At 45.8% G+C, this 21,807-nt stretch overlaps 1 protein-coding gene across 1 annotated transcript; it reads left to right on the top strand.

The window, feature by feature from the left end:
* Positions 1 to 1,503: 1,503 nt before the first annotated feature.
* On the top strand, positions 1,504 to 20,213 carry srpx (sushi-repeat containing protein X-linked). The gene is made up of 10 exons (XM_084478314.1): positions 1,504 to 1,593; positions 7,577 to 7,630; positions 9,636 to 9,827; positions 10,194 to 10,370; positions 12,905 to 13,031; positions 13,988 to 14,109; positions 14,931 to 15,110; positions 16,113 to 16,246; positions 16,935 to 17,056; positions 19,123 to 20,213. Exons 1-10 carry the CDS (start codon positions 1,533 to 1,535, stop codon positions 19,304 to 19,306), a joined length of 1,353 nt encoding a protein of 450 aa, XP_084334440.1. The 5' UTR covers positions 1,504 to 1,532; the 3' UTR covers positions 19,307 to 20,213.
* Positions 20,214 to 21,807: the final 1,594 nt, after the last annotated feature.

Below are 21,807 nucleotides of genomic sequence, written 5' to 3'. Positions count from 1 at the left end.
GAAGAGGAGGATGTGTGGGAGGCAGAGGAGGTAAAGAGCAGAGGGGAAGAACTGGAATCAGAGGATGAAGGTGAGCAGAAAAACAAACATCTCACAAAGGTTAAGCAAACGATTAAGGTCTCTGAGGACGAAGAGGGTGAGGAAGAGGAGGAGGAAGAGGAGGAAGGGGAGGAGAAAGGATTAAATGCTAAAACAATAGAACAAGGTTTGGAGGAGGAGGAGGAGGAGGAGGAGGAGGAGGAGGGTAACCCACAGAGTAAGGCAGACTCCAAAGCAGCAAAGGACACATCTGCAGAGGAGGAGGAGGAAGCTGAAGGAGAAAGTGAAGAGGACGAAGAGGAAATTGAAGAAGAGGCCAAAGCAAATAGGAAACACGCCCAGAAATCCCCTATCCCCGCAGGGAGGAGAGTGAAGTGCCCGGGAGAGGCACCGAGAGCAGCTGATGCGGCCCGTCTGAGACCTGCACGCGGGGGTGGGGGCCGTGGCCCCCAGGGACCCCAGGAGCAGTTCTGGAACAACGTCTTGCCTAAGTACTTGGACCTGCAGTGACACGGACAGGCCCGGTCCTCAGCCCGGTATCAGCATTTCAGTCACGTCTCTACTTGCATTGGACCATTTCCTCCCAAGTTTGACAGCTCATTTGTAGCGTCTGCATGCTCTGTTGCCTGTTTGAACGTCCTTGACATTGAAACAGGGTTGCTCCTCAGAACTGTTCAGGCTTGAAAGAGATTGTGGAGCTTTGAGCATCATAGCCTGGGTGGATTTCGGGAATGATATGTGTTGGGCATAAATTGAGTCGCGTGAATCACCTTTTGAATCACGCAAACATTAATACTGTTGGAGATTGTTGGTATGGATTGATTCCATTTTTCTGTACATATAATGTATTTATATAGTTATTTAATTATTAGTTATTTAGAGAGAGGAGAGATAGAGGGGGGGGGGGGGGGGGGGGGGAGTGAGGAGGGGGGGAGAGAGAGGAGGGGGGGGAGAGATGGGGTGGGGGGGGGGGAGATTGAGAGATTGCGAGAGATTAATAACTATCATTTGTATCTGGCTTTTGTTTGATGTACAAGAGGTAGCCACAAGTAATTACATGATATCCATAGCCGCGAACATGCGGGCCTAGAGGCGTCTTTCCTGTTTCCTGCGCACTTCAGCATCTTCATGTGGGAACTCGTTCCCATACCAGGGTTGCAAAATCCAATCTACTCGTGGTGGAGAGAGAAATTGGAATCAACGCGGTATTGTCAGAATGCTGGCACTGCCTGTATTAGGCCTGTATTATACACTTTTTTTTTAATCACGTGGTCTTCTCCCAATCTGGCCGTGGCTCGCTTCTCTTCTGACTTGCCCCCGCGCCGTGCACACGTCGCCCCTTCGGCCCCACATTATAAGGGGGGGGTGGGGGTGGGGGGGGGGACCCTCTTGTGTTACTGCTGCAAGAGGCGGGCCTTTGGAAAGTAGGAATGCGCTGCTGGAAGTTTTCCTGTAAGCTACTTTCACATGCAAGGAGCGTCCCGCGTCTCAATATGGACATCTGTCCGCTGGTGCTCGTGTTTGTCCAGTTCTGCTTCTGCCTCGGCTATGAAGGTAGGCTAAAGGAAAAGTCCCTGTTTTACCTCTCTGTCGACTTACTTAGTGGATCTAAATGTATGCAGAATAATGTAAACAACGAATGGGGCCTACCATATAACACAATTATTAATTCGGGCAATGTATATGTCGGTGTGTGTGTCGGGATTGCAACGCGTGTGATGTGTCTTACTGCCCCCCACCCCACTGCCCCCACACACGCACACTTTTGGGTGAACCACATTTGTGTTAACGTGGAGGGGGTGGACTGCGGGGGAGTACAGTGTACATCTGGGGGACGGTTCTCTTCTGAGCGCTCCTTCCCCCGTATGAACTAAAAACTAGAGACCTACTCGCCTTTGACACACACACACACACACACACACACACACACACACACACACACACACACACACACACACACACACACACACACACACACACACACCGGTATTAGCCATAATCCTCGCCACACACACACACACACACACACACACACACACTTCCATTCAAGGTTTCTCTGTAATTTAGTTATTTATTAATGGATTGATGTATCTATTTATTTTCAACCTTATTTTCATACCTCAATAGACGGATTACCCACATAGCCGTGTCAACAGAACGTGGTCAAAAGAAAGACTGTGTTGGATTCAAACCAATAAGAGATTTAGATTTTCATATAAAAAACAACAACACATGAATGAATGTTGTGAAATACACAGATGTGAAAGAATGTTCACATCTGTGTATCAAGATAACGGCTACTCAGAGACTGTAGCCAATGGCATATCCGCATATACCTGAACTAATGGACATAAACGACCATCTATATGACGTCAGAGCTCAGGTGGGGAGAGGAGTAAAAAGTATGAATAGCTGTGTGTGTGTGTGTGTGTGTGTGTTTTGTACATAAATCTAGTTAGACTATGAACAAAACTGAAACACAGTCAGTAGTTCGGTTTAAGGGTAAATACAGCTTCTGAAACCAACACTGCAGGATCTCACTCAAGTGCATGGTTTGTTGTTTTTATTAATTTTTGTGTATCTGCGGATGGTCGGGTGTCCTATTGGCCTACTATTTGTTGTTTGTGCACGTCCTGCGGGTGGGAATGGTAATGGTAATTCATTTTTTCTTTGGTGTCTGTATGAAGGACATCTCTGATGAGCTTCTGATGAGCTTGTGAGAAGAGAATTGCCTGGGCCACTTTTCAAAGATAAAACCTTGCCAGACATCTCTCATCTTCATACACTGCTATAGCCTAGTGAATCCCAGTCAAGTCTGTTTTTTTTTTATGTTTATGATGTCTTATAAAGTTTTAGTCATGTGACTGATATATTCCCCTAAGTGCTATTGAATATACCGAAATAAATTGACATTGGTTATTTCATTTGTCTAAATCATATATATATATATATATATAAATGGATAAAGAAGGGTATAGCGATGAATATAGAATGAATGGATAGAATGCATGGATGGATGGACTTCCAGTCCGAAAGAGATTCTTAGCAAAAGGAAAAACTAAATCTGGCTCTTTAGCGGCCAATGGCTGTTAACAAATAAGGTATAATCTTTACGATTTTCCCAAAAATGATTTTGCATGCCCTGTAATTATGGGAGGGAGAGAGACCAGAAAGAGGCAAGAGAGAGAGAGGAGAGAGAGAGAGAGATGCACACACGGAGACAGAGAGACACACAGAGACAGAGAGAGAGCGACAGAGACAGAGAGAGAGATCGACGGAGACAGAGGGAGGGAAAAAAGGACGTTTAGCTTCATCATGGTGTCGAAAAAGTCAAAGTCTACCCTGCTTAGATGAAGGTTTGACCCAAAAGTATAAACTATTGCGAGGTGGCATGAATTTTATCAACCCTGTTTTGAAAATCATCATATAACCCTTAGGGCATTGGCAGATGTATTATAGACGCCTTACAGAGAAAGAACAAATGTGCCTTCACATGGCTTCTCTCTCTTGGATCTTTCTGTGTCAAGGCCTGTTGGAGAAGAGCATAGCCTGGTTGATCAAAGCCATCGTCGCTCATTAGCCTTCTAGCCCATCCCTGATGAAGCACATCATCACTGCAGAGCCTTTCATTGCATGCTGCTGTGGTTCTTGTTATGTTTAACTGTGAATACTCATCATTCACTGCATTTATATACCCTCCGTTTAGCACCCACATGGGTAATGCACGGCAGCCGTTATTAGCCATAATCCTCTCCATGCACACGCACACACACACACACACACACACACACACACACACATACACACAACCTCTGCTGAGCACTGATGCTGACAAAAATGAAGCTCAAACTACAACCAAAAATCTAGAGATGGGAATCGGCAACGGCAGACCAAGGAAGGGAGAATCTAGAGGTGTGTTCTGGAGAGGGAGGGAACAGTGTGGTTGTTTTCACAGAGGAATTACAATTACGTGCTGCACTGCTTGCACAGGCTCCTCTGATTGATTTGGATTCAGGCAATCTCCCGTGTGCCTGCGCCTTCTCTGGGGAAATATGATACTCAAACAAATCTTGGACTGTCTAGTATACACATGCCTGGTGCTGAAGTACATGAAGTACGTCCATGTGTAGCTGCATAGAATATATAGGAGGAGATGGAAGGATTACAGGGCATTGTTGGTGTGTGTACATTAAATGCGGACGTGTTTTTTGTAGGGATTGGGGATGAATCGATTCATGAATGAAGATTCTCTGAATGAATGAATCAATGCATTTTATTGGTTGTAATCAAAGGGTAGGGGCAGAAGCTTCAGCTTACATCAAGCCCCCCCTTCTCACATTTTTAAGAGTAACAAACAAATGTCATACATACAGTGTGTTTGCATATACATGCATACACTTACCTACATGTATACACCCATACATACACGCCTACATATACCCTAAGGTATATGTAGGGTCCCTACGTTCTAGGGTCAATACACATAAGGGTCAATACTATCCAGTACATTTCCACCATAAGATGGATAATATCCTAAATAATGATGATAACCATAACGATGTTCATCATCATCACCATTATCTACATTCTCATAGACATACTACTCACTGTCTGTACTTATCTAGTATTGCTTCTGCAATACTTGTACAGTCAGGTTAAGTCCAACAAAAAAAGTAAACTACATTCGTCCAGGTTTTCTTAGTGGAAGTTCAATAATGGTACCGTCCAACAGAGAATGCTGAAGTGTATTCATTTGCCCAAATCAACCATGTTCTCTTCTGTTTGGCCAAATTCATTAAAACAATAACCTTGAGCTGCAGAAGCCAAACACCAACGTTAAACACCATCAAATATAAAAGCACACTGACGTTTTATGAACATCTTACATCAATATTTACAGAACTACAATATTTACAGAATCGCTATACAACTTGTAGTGGCACAAAACTGTGTGGTCCCGGTTGATTCCCATCTCTAGTTTTGTGGTTGCAGTTTGAGCTTCACTTTGGACAGCATCAGTGCAGGGCTCAGGAGTCAGTGGGGTCTGAAGTTGTATGCTGCCATGTTTTCTGCTCATCGGCTGTATGAGCGGCTGTGGGAGGAGAAACTGTGGGATGAGAAATGTCAGAATGTTAGTGGGGTCTGATCAATGCTCTCTGACACATTCAGCTGTCGGCGAGTTAAATATTTTCTTCTTTATTTTCTCTCCAACCGCACACACACGCGTGTCCGATTTGTTGTCTATACTTTTAGTGCACTTTTGTTTTTCGTATGCATTTGATGACACACTGATAAACCTTTCCCATTACACAGCTGAATCTGACTCAATCAAGGCTGCCAGTGTGTGTCTTTGTGTGTGTGTGTGTATGCTTGTGTGTATGAAAGTTTAAGTATGAATGTGTGCAAGTCTGAGTGTGTGTGTGTGTGTGTGTGTGTGTGTGTGTGTGCCTGGGCTTAGCAGGCATGTGTGGAAGCCTATGTTCTTGTGTTTGTTTGTGTGTGTGTGTGTGTGTGTGTGTGTGTGTGTGTGTGTGTGTGTGTGTGTGTGTGTGTGAGAGAGTGTGAATGTGTGTGTGTGTGTGTGTGTGTGTGTGTGTGTGTGTGTGTGTGTGTGTGTGTGTGAGTGTGTGTGAGTCTGTGTGTGTGTGTGTGTGTGTGTGTGTGTGTGTGTGTGAGTCTGTGTGTGTATGTGTGTGTGTGTGTGTGTGTGGTTGTGTGTGAGAGCTTGTGGCTTGATGGCTAGCGGTGCCTGGTGCCTCATTGAGTAGTATTAGTTTGACAGGAGCAGTCCTCCCTCTCTCTGCTGGGACTAACTGTAGCTCCAGTGTCAGGTTCATCCGCTCACATACAGCTGATACACGGCTGCTGGGTGAGCCGGTGGCGGCGGGCTGGGTGGAGCGCTCGTATGTCCGTCAGGGATGCTGAACAGTGGAGGCATTCACACCAAGGTCCATCAACATCCTGGGGTCAAGCCATGCACACACACACACACACACACACACACACACACACAAAAATACATACACATACACTCACATACACATAGACTAACACGAATACACACGCACTCGTCACTCCTAGCACCCCCAACTCCTTTCCTTTCATTTCCTCATTCCTCTCCACAGCAGCACTATTGTGACCTTATCCTTCCCTCTGGTCTTTGGTTTTGTTCTTTACAAATATACTCATATTTTGTTTTTATTGGAACCGCGCCAACTCAACCCTTCCTCCGAACATGCAACAAACTTAGCTTAGTCTTTAATCGCTCACTCACTCACCTTCTCTCTCTCTCTCTCTCTCTCTCTCTCTCTCTCTCCAACTCTCTCTCAAGGAAAATAAACATGAATACAGTGAAATATCCTTTATCAGTACAAGTACAGGGCAAACAATAAGGTAATGTCCAGTGAGTGAGGGCGCACTCACACTAGCCCATCTGTACCGTGCCCGAGTACATTTGCCCCCTAAAGTGTAGATCGTTTGGCTAGTGTGAGCACGCCATCCGTACTCAAGTACAGTTAAATTCTATGGCCTCAGTACACTTTGGAGAGGTGTGCTCAGGCCACGGTACAGATGCTAATGAACCGACATGTGCAGAAGCACAGATACGCAACCTATATGGACAAGAGGCAACCGTACTCAGTGGGGGGGGGGCAATCGTACTTGAGTACAGTACAGGGCAACTTTGCCTAGTGTGAGTGCGCCCTGAATCTCACTGTTTACTGGAACTGGGCCACAGAATGAGTCTTTACTCATCTGCATAGGTGTGATTGACATGACTAGAGAAGCACAATATAATATACAGAGGAAGAAAAGGTAAACATCTCTCACTCTCTCTCGCTTTACAAAGACCTACAAAGACCACACTCAAAGCAATCGTAATGTTTAAAGCAGGGGTTTGTTGCTTTTCAAGTGTCGCTTGGTGTTCAGACTTCGGAGCGCTACGGACGACTGTACAATCCGCAGTACAAATCACGGTACAAACCACTGGGATGCATCCGAACAAACCCAGTAATGCCCGGGGGAGCAATTGGAGAAGAGATGAAATAAAACAGCCCTTTGAGCCCAAAGGATCTGTTTTTAAACACAGGTTTACCTTCTTCCAGTTCCATCCCTATGTGGTGGTTACCAAAATAAAAAACACTGGACTGAACAAAGTGAATCTTTGTGTTGAGACGGGATCCATTTTCCATGCCAGCTGGAAGGGACAGGATCTCTTCCTGGGCTGCATTTATTTTCTGTGCATGTGTCCTCCTCTCCCTGAAAGAGAGACTTCCCTAGAGAAGGCTGTGTTTCACTTGGGTATGAGGAACAGCTCAGCAATGTCTTCTAGCCTGATCTTATTTGGTGTGTCTTTATTCGTTTGTATGAAAAAGACAGCTGGATATAAAAGTCTATTATTTAGATTATGACTTTGGCTTTGAAACATTGCTGAACGAACCGAATGAAGGCCATTCGTTACTTTTCTCTCTCTCTCTCTCTCTCTCTCTCTCTCTCTCTCTCTCTCTCTCTTTTCTTGCTACCTTTTTGAAATTCCCAGGGTCAGGACAATATCCGTATAGAGATGATGAAGACTGGCACCGCAGAGATAAAGGTGACACACACACACACACACACACACACACACACACACACACACACACACACACACAGTCCTATCTCAATATCGTCCATCCATGACCTCCATAATTGTAGGTATTCATCATCAGGTACATGTTTAGCTAAACAAACAGGAACCTGATTAAAATCCCTCCGCTGGCGTCATCCAATACTTACCATTGAGCTTTCAATTTACAAAAGCAGACGACACGGTTTTCTCGTCCAATGAGAGGTCAGATCCTACCAGCGCCGGGGTCAGTGAGACATGGAACACTGTGCCCTGACCCTTCCTCTACTCAGCTCCCGAAGGAACCCAAGAGCATTGTGATACTCTTACTCAATAGTGGTAGAAACATTGCCAACACACACGCGCACGCAGGCAGGCACACCAACACACACACACACACACACACACACACATACACACTTGCACATGCAGAAGAGTCTTTCTTTGGTTAAAATCTCGAGCAGCTGGATACTAGAATACCAGTACTATTCATGAGACTCTATGCCTCCACTCTCCAATCCTCTCTCCCTTGTGCTCAAGAGTGTGTGTGTGAGTGTGTGTTTGTGTAGTTGGCATTCGTAGCCTTACGTGAGTGCTTGCGTGTGAGAGAGAGAGAGAGAGAGGGAGAGCAAAAGAGAAGGTTGAGGCGTTTTTTCTGTGTCTGGCTGTTCATTTCAAAGCAGTAGATAAGAGACTACAGATTTTATGCCCGGGATATAAATTAGGGTCGACCCCCGACTTCAAGCTGCCTATGCTAATGTTTTAACGGTTTGGCAGGAGAATGCTGCCGCGAAAGAACAAGGTTAAAAGCTAATCCCAATACATTCCCATCATCCTTGTTTATGACTGCATATAACAGAGCGACGTCTTCATCACATGATGCCAACGAGGGCGCCATCGCACGAAGCATTCACTCCCAGAGCACGTCATGTGACCCCTCTCTGTCGGGGCAATGACTTCCTCATTGGGTCATTAGTGAGTTATTGTAGCTAGGTCAATTAATTAGCTGGAAGTCATTTGGCCCCAGTGAGTTATCCGTGATGTCGAATGTTTATGAGCGGTACACATTCACGCGCCATTATGTTCTAATACATCTTGTAACAAATCGTTTACCACGATTTACTTCTATAGCCTGGGTATCACCAAGCAGCACAAGCTGAAGTGGCTACTGCAATAGAGAGGGACAACACTAGTTTCCTGCATAGCTTTTGCTGCCTCGATTCTTACTAATAGGGGAGAAGAGATTTTTGAGCAGTGACATTGAACAGCACATGGCACTATAATCACCTCTTTTCAGTGTAGGAGTTATTATGTTATGACAGTGGATATCCTATCCTTACAGTGGACAAGAAGGCTTTTCAGCTATCCAGATTGATGCATTATTATGAAGTGAGAGTGAGAGGAAACGTCATTGAAGTGATCACCAAAAGTGCTTAAGAGCTGATCGCAAATACAGCGAGAGAAAAATTACATTGACGCTTTTGAATCAGCACTTCAGACTCTATACCGCGCTCTATTTCCCCTTCGTTACCTCTACCTCCAACATAACCACATACACACATACAAATGCATACGCACACGCATGGAAAGTTTTGTTGCACTCATGGAACGAAACCAGCGGCGGTTTCGCTTGTTGCTGAGCGTACCGCCGTCTAATGAGGAACGAGGCGTCTGAGGTGAGGTCAGATCCACCGTATCACTCTGCAACCAGATGATGGGTGTATTTCCACTGTAGTCCATAAGGGATCCCTCTCTTTGCTTTTAACTTCAGGTAAGTACCTCAGACTGGGCTTTTTAGGGGCTGTGTTACCAGTCCAAACCTATCTGCTTCACTGCTGCAGCCCACATCTGAGAACCATTAGCATACCGCGGGCGTCTTTTATCGAGCAGTTTACGAAATGCTATTTTGGAAAACTCTTTTCTCTTGTTTTTTTGGGTTAACCTGTTTCTCGCCCACCCTCCCCGGACGCTCCACCCTGATTGGCTCCTCCAGCCGGGACGCCGTGGTGCGCGCCCATCAAGGTGCAGCACGGCGACGTGAGCTGCCGGACCCCCCGCGGGGAGCAGCTGATGAACGTGATGGGCACGCGCTGCAATATCCGCTGCAAGCGGGGCTACGAGACGGAGAACTCAGAGGTGGTCTGCATGGCCACCAAGCACTGGTCCTCCTCCTACTCCTGCCACGGTGACGGCACAGACACACACACGCATGCACACACACACACGCCTGCACGTCCACATACACACACACATGCACACGCACGTCCACATAGACACACACGTACACACACACGCACGCACATTCACGCACAAACCTGCATGATGCTCCAAACATGCGCCTATGCGCGAGATGAGCGACTTCTTGATGGAAGGATGACTGTTTTGGATAAATATTTTGGATATTGCTTCATCAAATACTTCTTCAAAACTCATAGGAAGCAGGAGAACGGAAATTGCGTTACAGTAGCCTAGAGCAACGATCAAAATGAAGAACCTTCTCTCAGCCAAGCGGTTGAGAGAAGGTTGAACGTCCTACTCTCCCTCTATGCAGAGGTCCGCTGCCGCAAGCTGAACATGCCGGTGAACGGGGGCTTCAAGTGCTCCGACGGGTCCTACTTCAACTCCCGCTGTGAGTTCTTCTGTTCACCGGGCTACTACCTGAAGGGGCAGAAGACCACCACGTGTCAGCACACCAAGCTGTGGACCGCAGAGGAGAGCACCTGCATAGGTGAGTGTCTGTGGTGAGTGACTGTCTGTGTGTGTATGTGTGGGTTTGTGGAGGATCCAGTATGGCTGTACCAGTATGGTATTTTGATCTGAGCAGTCTTGAAAAGAAAGACTTGAAAAGACTTGAAAATGGACACGTTGGGTTCAATAGGGCCAAGTGCGAAGGCCGTTCAAAACCGAAAAAAACTAAACCTACGTCACACTTGCTCGGACCAGGGTGCGCAGCCAATAGGAAACCATCACTTTGGAAAATTGTTTTTATCTGCCGGACGTAGCAGACATCTTGTATTTTATGGAGAATTGCCCTGTCTAACAACGTTATACATTTTAGTCTGAAATAGCACAGCCTCTGAGTTCACCAAACTTTCATGGACCAAACAGAACCGTACAATAAAAAGGGTCTACTTACCCTTTAATGTTTGTCGTATTCTGTGATTGGCTTTATTATTTTTGTCTATTACAAAAGCTAGGTGGCAGTCAATTATCTGAACCTGATTAAGTTAAACGATTGCACATGTTTTCTGGCATGTTTCGGATAGTGATGAGATATGGTTTTAACCATGAACAGTAAAAAAGGATAAATTATACACACAATGAAACAAAAAGAGAAAGCCAAAAGAAAATGTATGTTGTGCGCAAACCGCTAAATCTGTCATTTTCACCACTGGGATTAGTGAACATTAAGATGAGAAACTAAGTAAGATACCAAACTGCAAGAAACGGAAATTCACCGGTCAGTACAGTGCACACTAGTGTGTGTGTGTGTGTGTGTGTGTGTGTGTGTGTGTGTGGTTGTTTCTTCAGCGCTCCCCCCTGTGGTGGGTATGTGTACTGTGCTTAAGATCTCCTCCTGAGCTGTAAGCCAGAACCAGGAACGCCGCCAGCTGAACAGACTCCTCAAAGATAAATCGATGTCTTCTAAGAATCCAATGCGTTGCCTGTAGCCCAGCCATCAGAGGCCATCCCCATCTCTGAGTTCACATTCTGTTTCTCTCTGCTCATCGGTTGGCCTTGATCCTGTCGAAAGCGTTTTCCCAAAAATGTCCAAAAGCTAGCACCAATCAGTCCATGGGGAGGGAGTTTCAGTTGTAGACCAAGCAAGGAGCGCCGCGGCCTACAGAATTTAATAGAAGACCAGATCCCTAAGACCAAGACCTTAGGAAACCTAAGCACTCTACCAAGCAATCAAAACAGTTTGGATGCGACATAAACTTTATAACGATGTCAAAGATCGACAGATAACTGCAGGGAAGACTTTTTCTCATATGATAATAGGTTTTTCCTCGCTTTGAACCGGGTTTGGCAAGCGAATGAGACCAAGATCATCACTCTAATTGGAGTTTTTTGAACAAGATAACAACCCAACATACTCTGTTATTGCTGCCCAGCCAAGGCCTGACTGATATCCATTGATTATCTGGATGGTCTCGTGAGGCGGCCTTAATTCCCCTCGGCGACACAGTGAAGTAGCGCACTATGAAGGCCCGTTGTCCACCTGCCAATGGTTCGATGAAGACCTTTAAACAAGGCCTTTGAAGGTGGGTTGGGTGTCAGTGTGCCTGATCATGCCAGCCAAACCCAGGGAGACAGCGAGCCAGCCTCCAGAACCCGTTGACTGAGAGGCTGCCAGCACCAGAACTCTTTTAACGAGCTGGATTCTTCTGCAAAGAGGCAGCCCTGAACCGGCACACATAAATAGAACAATGTCGCTCTAATTGCTTTCATTTGTAGCATTTCTTATTTTTTGACACGACTTTCATGGGAAAGGTAAATTGTAATGACTGTATTTATGTCATTACACGTGTGGTGTGGAGTTACTCTGTCAGTGGCACTGATAAAGATGACTAATCTAAGGGTTGTGTGCGTGCGTGCGTGCGTGCGTGCGTGCGCAGGTCTGTCTGCTCTCATGAAGACTAAAGCCACGAGCGTCCTCACAGTCTGCTACTGCGACTGCTTCCTTCCATGGGTCTGATCCTCTCTGTCTCTGGAGGACCTGTCTCCCTGTGAACGTCTCCTCAGCCCGCCACTGTGCTGGGTCTCTCAGTGTTTCATATCAACCTCTATTGGTTCAGTCATCAATTCACATTACTTATCCATATCCTATCTTCACGTTTTGCGTCTCCCAAAGCTCACATCTCTCTCTCTCTCTCTCTCTCTCTCTCTCTCTCTCTCTTTTTCTCCCTTTCTCCCCTCTCACACTTACCCTACCTGTCTCTCACCTGCTCTCTCTCTCTGTGAAGATGTTGCAGCCTTCCCTGGGCTCAGTGCAGTGTTATAATGTACAGTACAAAATGAGATATTTGTGTTTTTCTTTCTGAATCATTTTGGTTCATTTTCGATTTGCCTGCTTTCCTCTGTAAATAGCTGGTTTTCTGTTAGTGATTTTCGGTAATTGGTTCAATAAAGGACCTTATAACCTTAATTAAATAACAAATCTCTCTCTCTCTCTGTCTCTGTCTCTCTCTCTCTCTCTCTCTCTCTCTCTCTCTCTCTCTCTCTCTCTCTCTCTCTCTCTCTGTCTCTCTCTCTCTGCAGACGTGGATGCTCCGGTGATCAAGTGCCCCACGCTGAAGGATAAGTGGGCGGAGCCCGGCAAGCTGACGGCCAGGGTGACCTGGGACACGCCGGAGGGAGTAGACGGGGCGGACGGGATCCTCACAGAGTACGTACCTCCAACACCTGCTCCACCTCCACCACCACCTCCTCTCGCTCTCTCTCCCTGTTTCTCTCTCTCCCATGCCAATTAAATTCAAAGGGCTGTATTATCATGGTGAAATTGTAAAAACCAATAACCATCTAAATTGCCTTTCAAAATGTCATGAATGTGTAATCATTGTAATTAAGGTTGTCAATTATTGTAATAATCTCTCTTTCTTGCTAACCCTATACAATTCTCCCTTGTTGCTCCAGCTGTACTACAGTTTGGTGTTGAAGCATGTGATCTAGGTAGTCTCACAAATCAGACTATAGTTTGGTGTAAGGTCAGCAGGCAGAAGAGCGCAAATCTAGGTGAAGGCAGCATTTATTTTCTTTCGCTTTAAATTGATTTCGACCAATATTGTTGCTGGGGCGTATAATGGAATGGATCCCTAGTGGAAGCAACCTGACCGACCGAACCACATCAAGCCTGATATGGCCGGCCATTAATCCCGGATCCAGGAGAGGACTGATAACTAAAACGGTAGAATCTTCTTCCCATTGTCGGAATCCCTCATGGCTGACAGTGAACTAAAACATGGCCAGTGCTGGTCAACTAAATATTTCCCGTAATGCCCTGTCCAGACACCAACATCCTTAAACAAAGTAAAAAAAATCAAACCCGTGTAGACTGGTCTCTGTAGAAATACACGCATTGACGCATTGTCGCTTTGACGCAGTCATGAACCTGTTTTGGTTCTGCGTCGGGTTTATGTCTGGTTTCAGTGAGCGGCCCAATCACAGCCCTTGCTGCTGCGTTGCCTTGACGCAAGGTTAAAAGCACGGCAGGGTCCGCAAGGACGTAAGGGGACCGTAAACACCCATAAGAGGTCGTGATTTAGGTAGCTTGATGTTTTGCTGTAGAACAGGGAAATGAAATGAAATAATTATCATGTGGTTTTCATGTTTGTTTCTGTTCAGTGTTATTCTGAAAGGAAAACCTTCAAAGACGGACTTCCCAGAAGGACTACACAAGATGTCGTACTCTGTCTTTGACCGGGCCGGCAACAAAGGAACGTGCCGCTTCACTGTCAGAGTGCGAGGTAAGGAAACAAAAGCCTTTCCTTTGTGGAAGGGCTTTCCTTTGTGTGCTTACATAATGTCATTGAGCTCAACTTTTGTTCATAGCCTCTGAACGTTGACAGACAGAGTCTGTCTGGCACCAGCTTGTGTTTACCGAATAGGCTTCGAATAGGCAGTAGCCTTGGCCCTCGAGTCTATAGTGTTTACTGTCCACTACAGACACTCCATATAATTCAGAAGTGGTCATATTCAGTCTGTCCATTCCAAATTGTATTTGTGAGAGACTTAAATACGGAATTCTGTGCGTACATTGGTCCACTCTCACCATCTATGCTTGAATGATATTTTTTCATAATTGTTCAAATATTTTTGTGGAATCAAATCTTTATAATTCATAAACGATTTAGTTCAAAGCAATACAATCTCCTTTGAACGTGTCTTAATACTTAGTCACACCGTGCCATCACTGGTTTGCATTACGTAACCCAACCTCACTGCTGAATATCACAGTTTCACTGCTGAACTGCAGCCTTGCTTGCGGGCTGACTGGAGAGCGTCTCTATCCCCTGTTCATTCGGATCCAATTCAAAATACACATTGCCAAAGAAGCAATTATTCCAGCTTTCAATGATTCTTTTCAATGATTTAAATCCAGCAGGGTCTTCCCTAGCTTTGTTTTCGTCCCATAAACGAGCCCCATTGAGTGAAGATGCGCTGTGCTCTCCCTTATGTCATGTCATCTTATGTCATGTTATCTTATGTCATGTCATCTTATGTCATGTTATCTTATGTCATGCTATCTTATGTCATGTTATCTGATGCTATGCTATGTCTGGCGCAGTGCGGCGCTGCAGTCCGCTGTTCCCCTCTGACAACGGCTACATGAAGTGCGACAGCGACGGGGACAACTACGGCGCCACCTGCCACTTCACCTGCACCGGCGGCTACGAGCTCACAGGCAGCGCCGCCAGGGTGTGTCAGTACGGCCTCACCTGGTCCGGCACCGAAACCAACTGTGCACGTAGGCTACCAAACGCACACACACACACACACACACACACACACACACACGTATGTGCGGGCGCACACACACATGCATGACCACGCACACGTGCGCAAATGTACACACACACACACACACACATGCATGCATGTGCGAGTGCACAAAATGCACGAAGACACACATATGCACAAACATACACACACACACACATACATGTGGGTACACACACACACACACACACACACACAACTGCACGCACACACACACACACGCACACATACACACACACACACACACACACACACACACACACACACTAATAATCACAAAAAGGCTATTATTTAATTAGTGATTTGGCAGGTGCTTTTATCCACAACAGCTTTCAGTGAATCTTTATATAAAGTTGAATTAATGGTAGGCCTAATTCATTCAAGATTGCTATTTCAAGTTAGCTCCAGTTGAAGTTGCATCGATGGCAGACGCCCCTAGACATGGCGTGCTGGACGGGGGTCTGGTGAAGGGGTTTGGGTCCGCTCGTCTAAAGTAACACAGAACGCATCGAATTGTGCCTTAATTGCAGAGTGTGGATGTGTTCTGTCTATTCATTTATTTATTCATGCATAGCTGAATATCTCAAGGATTTCTGTCTCCTCATTTGAAACATCTTTCATACTACGTTTTGAAAACCAAAAAGTGTAGTAGTTGATATACTTATTTTTACTTTTTTTTAATATCTCCTTTACTGGCCAGTAATTCAGCTGCTCTCACATCCTCATTTCCTGGATTATAATAATCATATTATCATTTTTACACTTACTTACATACTTAATACTCCTCCTTGCCATTATTCCTCAGAAGGTGAACAGGTTTACACATACTACTTGTCCTTAATATTATTCCTCAGAAGGTGAACAGGTTTACACGTACTACTTGTCCTTAGTAGTATTCCTCTGAGAGTCACCAGGCTGGCCCAGGTGTGTCTGCTAACCCTACCGTACTGAGGGCTCTGTTGTGTGGCAGCCATGAACATCAACGTGGGCGTGCGCAGTGCAGCCGCGCTATTGGACCAGTTCTACGAGAAACGGAGGCTACTGGTCGTCTCAGCGCCGACCGCAGCCAATCACTACTACCGCTTCCAGATGACCAACCTCCAGGTGGGAGAACATACACACGCAGACAACACACACACATACGTGCAAACACAAACCAACCCACACAAGCTCGTACACACACACACACACACACGCTAATAGGCACACTCACGCAAACACACACACACACACAGGGAGAAGACGGACGTGGGGTTGATTTGTATTATAAACATGAATATGAATAATAGGCATGGATTTGGTGAGCCAGTCTGTTTCCGGGGGTGTGGCGTTCCCCTGCCGTCATCTGGATTGAGATAAATGATGGAGAGGGAGAAGGAGATGGAGCCAGAGGAACAGAAAATGTCATGGAAATAACGCGTCTGACAAGGCTACGTCAGGAGTTGGATGTCTGCCTACTGACAGACTGAGCGCCTGACCTTTGAAAGTCACTGTTTATTTTCAAACAATGAAATATAACCGACCACAGCGTGGGCCTGGGTAGAATTTAGCCACCCCAGCGCACACACGGGGCGGTGGTGACTTGTTGGAGTTGTTTATGTTGGTTTTGTGTCTAAGATGCCACCCTTCATCTTTCATGCTTTCATGAGCCCTTTCAATGAATACAAATGTAATACTAGTGTGTGTGTGTGTGTGTGTGTGTGTGTTTGTGTGCGTGCATGCGTGCGTGCATGTTCGTGTTCGTGTGTGTGTGTGTGCGTGTGTGTGTGTGTGTGTGTGTGTGTGTGTGCAGCCAGCCCAGTGTGGTCTGGACCTCAGGCATGTGACGGTGATAGAGCTGGTGGGGAACTACCCGGCCCAGATTGGTCGGATTCGACACAGGCTCCTCTCCCCAGGACTGGCCCTGCAGCTCAGGTAAGTCTCCCTCTGTTCCTCCTGACCTCCCCCCTATCTCCCCCCCCCCCCCCCTAACGTCCTCCCTCATGCCCTCACCAAAAAGCTCAAGGCTGTAACTAATGCGTGTAATCTGTCACAGCTAGTAGGATCAGAAATCAGGTGACAAAGTTGAACAGAAGGAAAAAGGCTAAAAGGCTATTTTCAAACAAGAATAAATGAAATGACAGTAGCTCATACTTTTAATCAAAGCTTAAAATGGGGTGTATGCCCACAGGTTTGGAAGGAAGCCAAGATCATACCATTACCTAAAAATGCAAAAAACTAGCTCACCAGTGCAAACAGCCGCCCTATAAGCATTCTGCCAGTTCTGGCAAAACTCATGGAGAAAATTGTCTTTAATCAAATACAGAACTATTTTTCTGAAAATGTTTTTTATACAGACTTTCAGCATGCGTACAGGGAGGGGTATTCAACATGTACAGCACTTACTCAGATAACAGATGACTGCTTAATTGAAATTGACAACAAAAAAATGGTGGGATCTGTATTGATAGATTTCAGTGCGGCATTTGATGTTATTGTTTATTGTTTAAAAGGATCCCCATGAGCTGTCCCAAAGTGGGACGAGCTAGTCTTCCTGGGGTCCAGACAGAAAGACACAAAACATAACGATACACAAGATACAAATCATAATTCTGTTAACAATGAAAATCTAAACGCAGTAAATCATTATATACATCACCAGAAATGATTCATAAAAAGTTATTAAATTCATGGTTACAATCATTATTGCATTCATACAGTGGGTATGTTCATTCCCTACTCACAAATTTAAATAGTGTTTCTCAAATGGTACTTGAAAGATACTTTGCTATTCAGTTATTCATCACAGACTATTGCTAGAGAAGCTTTCTTGCTACGATTTATCATCCTCTGCGGTGACCTGTATAGAGAGCTATTCATCCAGAAGATCACAGAGAGTTTTTTTAACGGTGCTCTCTCTAATACTAAACAAGTACAGTCTGGAATACCACAAGGGAGCTGCCTTGGGCCGCTACTGTTCACAATCTTTACAAATGACTTACCATTGGTTGAACTTGAACCAATGTGTCTATGTATGCTGACGACATGACATTATATAGGTCAGCTACCACTGTGGAAGATTTGACTGCAACTCTGAATAAAGAGTTACAACTAGTATCAGACTGGGTCAAGAATAACAGAATGGTCTTAAACATCTCAAAGACAAAATTTATACTTAAATTTATATACTTATATTTAATATCAGTAATAGACATAACTACTCTACCAGGCAGGTGGTAATGGAACGTTTTACGAATGCAATGAAAAAAACAGTTATGTTATCCCCTCATTATGATTGTATAATGGTACATTGCTTTTAATTATTTTTTATTATCTGCTCTCTTTTCTTCTTTATCCGGTTTTCGTGTATTGTTGATTTATTGTATGTTTTTCTTGTTAAATGTGGACCCCAGGAAGAGTAGCTGTTGCCTGGTGTAATGGCTAATTGGGATCCTAATCAACTAAACTAAACTCTATCTCACTCCCTCCCTATCTCTACCTCACTCCCTCCCTCTCTGCCTCACTCCCTCCCTATCTCTCTTCCTCACTCCCTCCCTCTCTACCTCACTCCCTCCCTATTTCTCTGCCTCACTCCCTATCTCTCTACCTCACTCCCTCTCTACCTCACTCCCTCTCTCTCTCTACCTCACTCCCTCCCTATCTCTACCTCACTCACTCCCTCCTTTTCTCTTTACCTCACTCCCTCCCTCTCTCTACCTCTCTACCTCACTCCCTCCTTTTCTCTACCTATAACCTCACCTACCTCCATGCCACCCTTCCTGCCTCCCCCCCTCCCTCATCTCCCTCCCCCCCCCCCCCCCAGCTCCATACTGAGCTGATGTGTGGGTGTGATTCCTCTCCCCCCCAGCTCCATACTGAGCTGATGTGTGGGTGTGGTTCCTCCCCCCCCCAGCTCCATACTGAGCTGATGTGTGGGTGTGGTTCCTCTCCCCCCCTGCTCCATACTGAGCTGATGTGTGGTTGTGGTTCCTCCCCTCCAGACTGCTGCTGCAGCTCTCCCAGAGGACCTTCAGCATGGTGCTGCTGGACAAGCAGGGCCTGGACAAGATGCGCTACACCTTCCCCATCACCGCCGCCGAGATCTTCACCACCATCGACACCTTCCCCCTTCGCAAGGAGGAGGTGCTGCTGCAGCAGGAGGCCGGGCAGAACTGTCAAGCCTAAAGCCTGCCCCGTCCGTCAGCCAACTACGCGTCGCAACCGCCACAAAATAACCGCGGTGCCGGTTATTATTTTTTATATTGATGCTGTTGGTAAAGGTCCTGAATTGTCCAGAGAGAGAGGAAGAGAAACCACAAGAACAACCCACAGAAATATCCCCTCCCTCCCCATGTTTCTCCGCCATTGAGAAGTCCTTGCACCTGATTATAAGGCAGTTTCCCTCCACCAATCAGGTGAGAGATGCCGTGATTGGTCAGAAATAAGCAGGGAGCTGTCTAACATCTTCATGGCTCATACAGAGGCAGGCAACTCGATACAGAGTATTTCCTCACTAGTAGCCGACAGATAGCTTTAGCATTTATAACAAATTACACTCAGATAATAGCTCCAAAATCCTTCTTACAGCACCTTTAACAGAAAGACTCTGTTCAGATTTGTCGAAGGTGCTTCAATCGTCAGTCTGAACGGATTTGTGTGTGTACAATACATGTGAGTGTGTTTGTGTGCATATGTGTGTAAGTCTGTGCGTGTGTGCTGGCATTCAATATTAATAGATGCCATGTCAAGAGTTGAGGCAACCAAAAGAGTTTTCTAAATCTCAAAAATCTATGATTTGTGAGATTCATTACAATCATACATTCATTACAATCATATTGATTTTCTGTTCCGTCGGTCTGTATTTTTCATTCATTATTTTCCATTATTGAATCATTTATTTGACATATGAACACTAATGCCCAAATATTTTTAGCTGCCTCATATTTATGTTTTATTGTTTTTTTTAAAGACACATACGCAGTTGTTTTTTTTCAATACATAATATGGGCATATGTACAAGACAGTTATGCTGGTGTATCTGCAGGCTGTGTCAATGTACCCAAACCTAATTAAACACGTCTCTTCAGACCAACAGGTGTTCTGTGTTTACTGTCTGTCGCTTCAGGCGGGAGAAATTCCCAAGTGCACAGCGTGCCGGTCCGGCTGTGAAAACGCCTGCTTCAGGGAAAAAAAAACGCACGCACGGAAGCAGAAGAAAAGACCGAAACCATCCATGTGGAATCTGTGTCGCCGCAAAACACCTTTATTCAGGAAACATATTTACTACTGGAAATAAAAACGACCAAAAAAAACGAACGCAAAAGAAAACCAGACAACAACAAAAAAAAAAAAAACAGGCCAGTGGAGATAATGCGCTTTTTATTTAAAAATATTCTGGCAACACGATTCAGACACAATGGGGCTGTCCTATAAGTCGATGACAACAGGGAGGGCCCGTAGTGGCGGACACACACAGAACACAGACTAGTACATGCTCTACGCTCCAGAGGCTCTGTATTGTGCTCTCCTCTACAGTAGTACTGTACATTGAACGCCACGGGGTGTTGATGTCTTTTGTCTATTAGCACATGTTTTAGTCCTTCGATCCGTGACTGGCCAGGTTCAAACAAGGACGCCGCGAGGAGTGTGTGTTTCTGTGTGTTTGTGTGTGTGTGTGTGTGTGTGTGTGTGTGTGTTAGGTGAGGAGGACGATGGTGGTGGGTGGTGGTGGTGGTGGGGTCTGGACTCACACATAGGTGATTCACCAGGGTGGTTAAGATGCAGTGGTAGTCCCGCCCCCCCCCCCCCCCCACCCCCCCCACCAAAACAGGAGGGACAAATCGATGAATAATTATATTCACACACACACACACACACACACACACACTCAACCCACCCGAGGAGACAGAGGACGTCGTGCTGACTCACTCGCTCTCTGATCACCGGTCTCCAGGCGGAAATTCTTTTTTGACTGTGAGCACACTCACACGTCACTCGTGTTCACACTGACGCGCACACCCCTTCAGGCCACAGCTCAAACTGTGCCCTCTGTGTGTGTGTTGTGTGTGTGTGTGTGTGTGTGTGTGTGCTTTTCTTCTGTTTATTCGTTTGGTTCGGGTGTGACCACAGCCTCATATCCTTTACGCTTGACCTTTCGGCCTTCATTCATGACGCTGATACAGTGTCACGTGAACTGCTGAAACCAACGCCATCAGCCTTCAGTGTCTCTCTCTCTCTCTCTGTCTCTCTCTCCTTTGGAAAACCTGCTTGACACTGTGGCGTCCCATCCCGGAGTCTGTGTGCTTCGTTGTGCGTTCTCCCATGCCCCCATCGCCCCCCCCCCCCCCCCCCCCCCCCCCCCCCCGGGAATGTACACGTTTACACTACAAACAACACATGCAACACATGGAAGGGAGAACTTGTTGTTCATTCATCGACCGCAGCGCCGACCAGGAGCCACAGGGGGGCGCCGGGGGATGGGAGGGGTTTGGCAGCGTGGGTGACTATGTGCTTATCGTTCACTAGCATGTGTGTGTGTGTGTGTGTGTCTGTGTGTGTGGGTGTCTGTGTGTGTGTGTATGTGTTAAAGGGGACATATTATACCACCAGGTGTGAGTGTGATTAGCCGTTTTGTAAATCTTCCTCTTCTGACATCACAGGTGGGCGTGTCCCCCTAGATGTACGCT

This window comes from Micromesistius poutassou, assembly GCF_964030765.1.
Source record: "Micromesistius poutassou genome assembly, chromosome: 14".
NCBI lineage: Eukaryota > Metazoa > Chordata > Actinopteri > Gadiformes > Gadidae > Micromesistius > Micromesistius poutassou.
This window is presented reverse-complemented; position numbering and strand designations above follow the sequence as displayed.

Excerpts from the sequence above, each read along its gene's own strand:
- srpx (XM_084478314.1), top strand. The coding sequence starts at position 1,533 with ATGGACATCTGTCCGCTGGTGCTCGTGTTTGTCCAGTTCTGCTTCTGC. Across the intron at positions 1,594-7,576 it reads CTTCTGCCTCGGCTATGAAG|GGTCAGGACAATATCCGTAT; the intron begins GTAGGCTAAAGG and ends TGAAATTCCCAG. Across the intron at positions 13,032-13,987 it reads GCGGACGGGATCCTCACAGA|TGTTATTCTGAAAGGAAAAC; the intron begins GTACGTACCTCC and ends GTTTCTGTTCAG.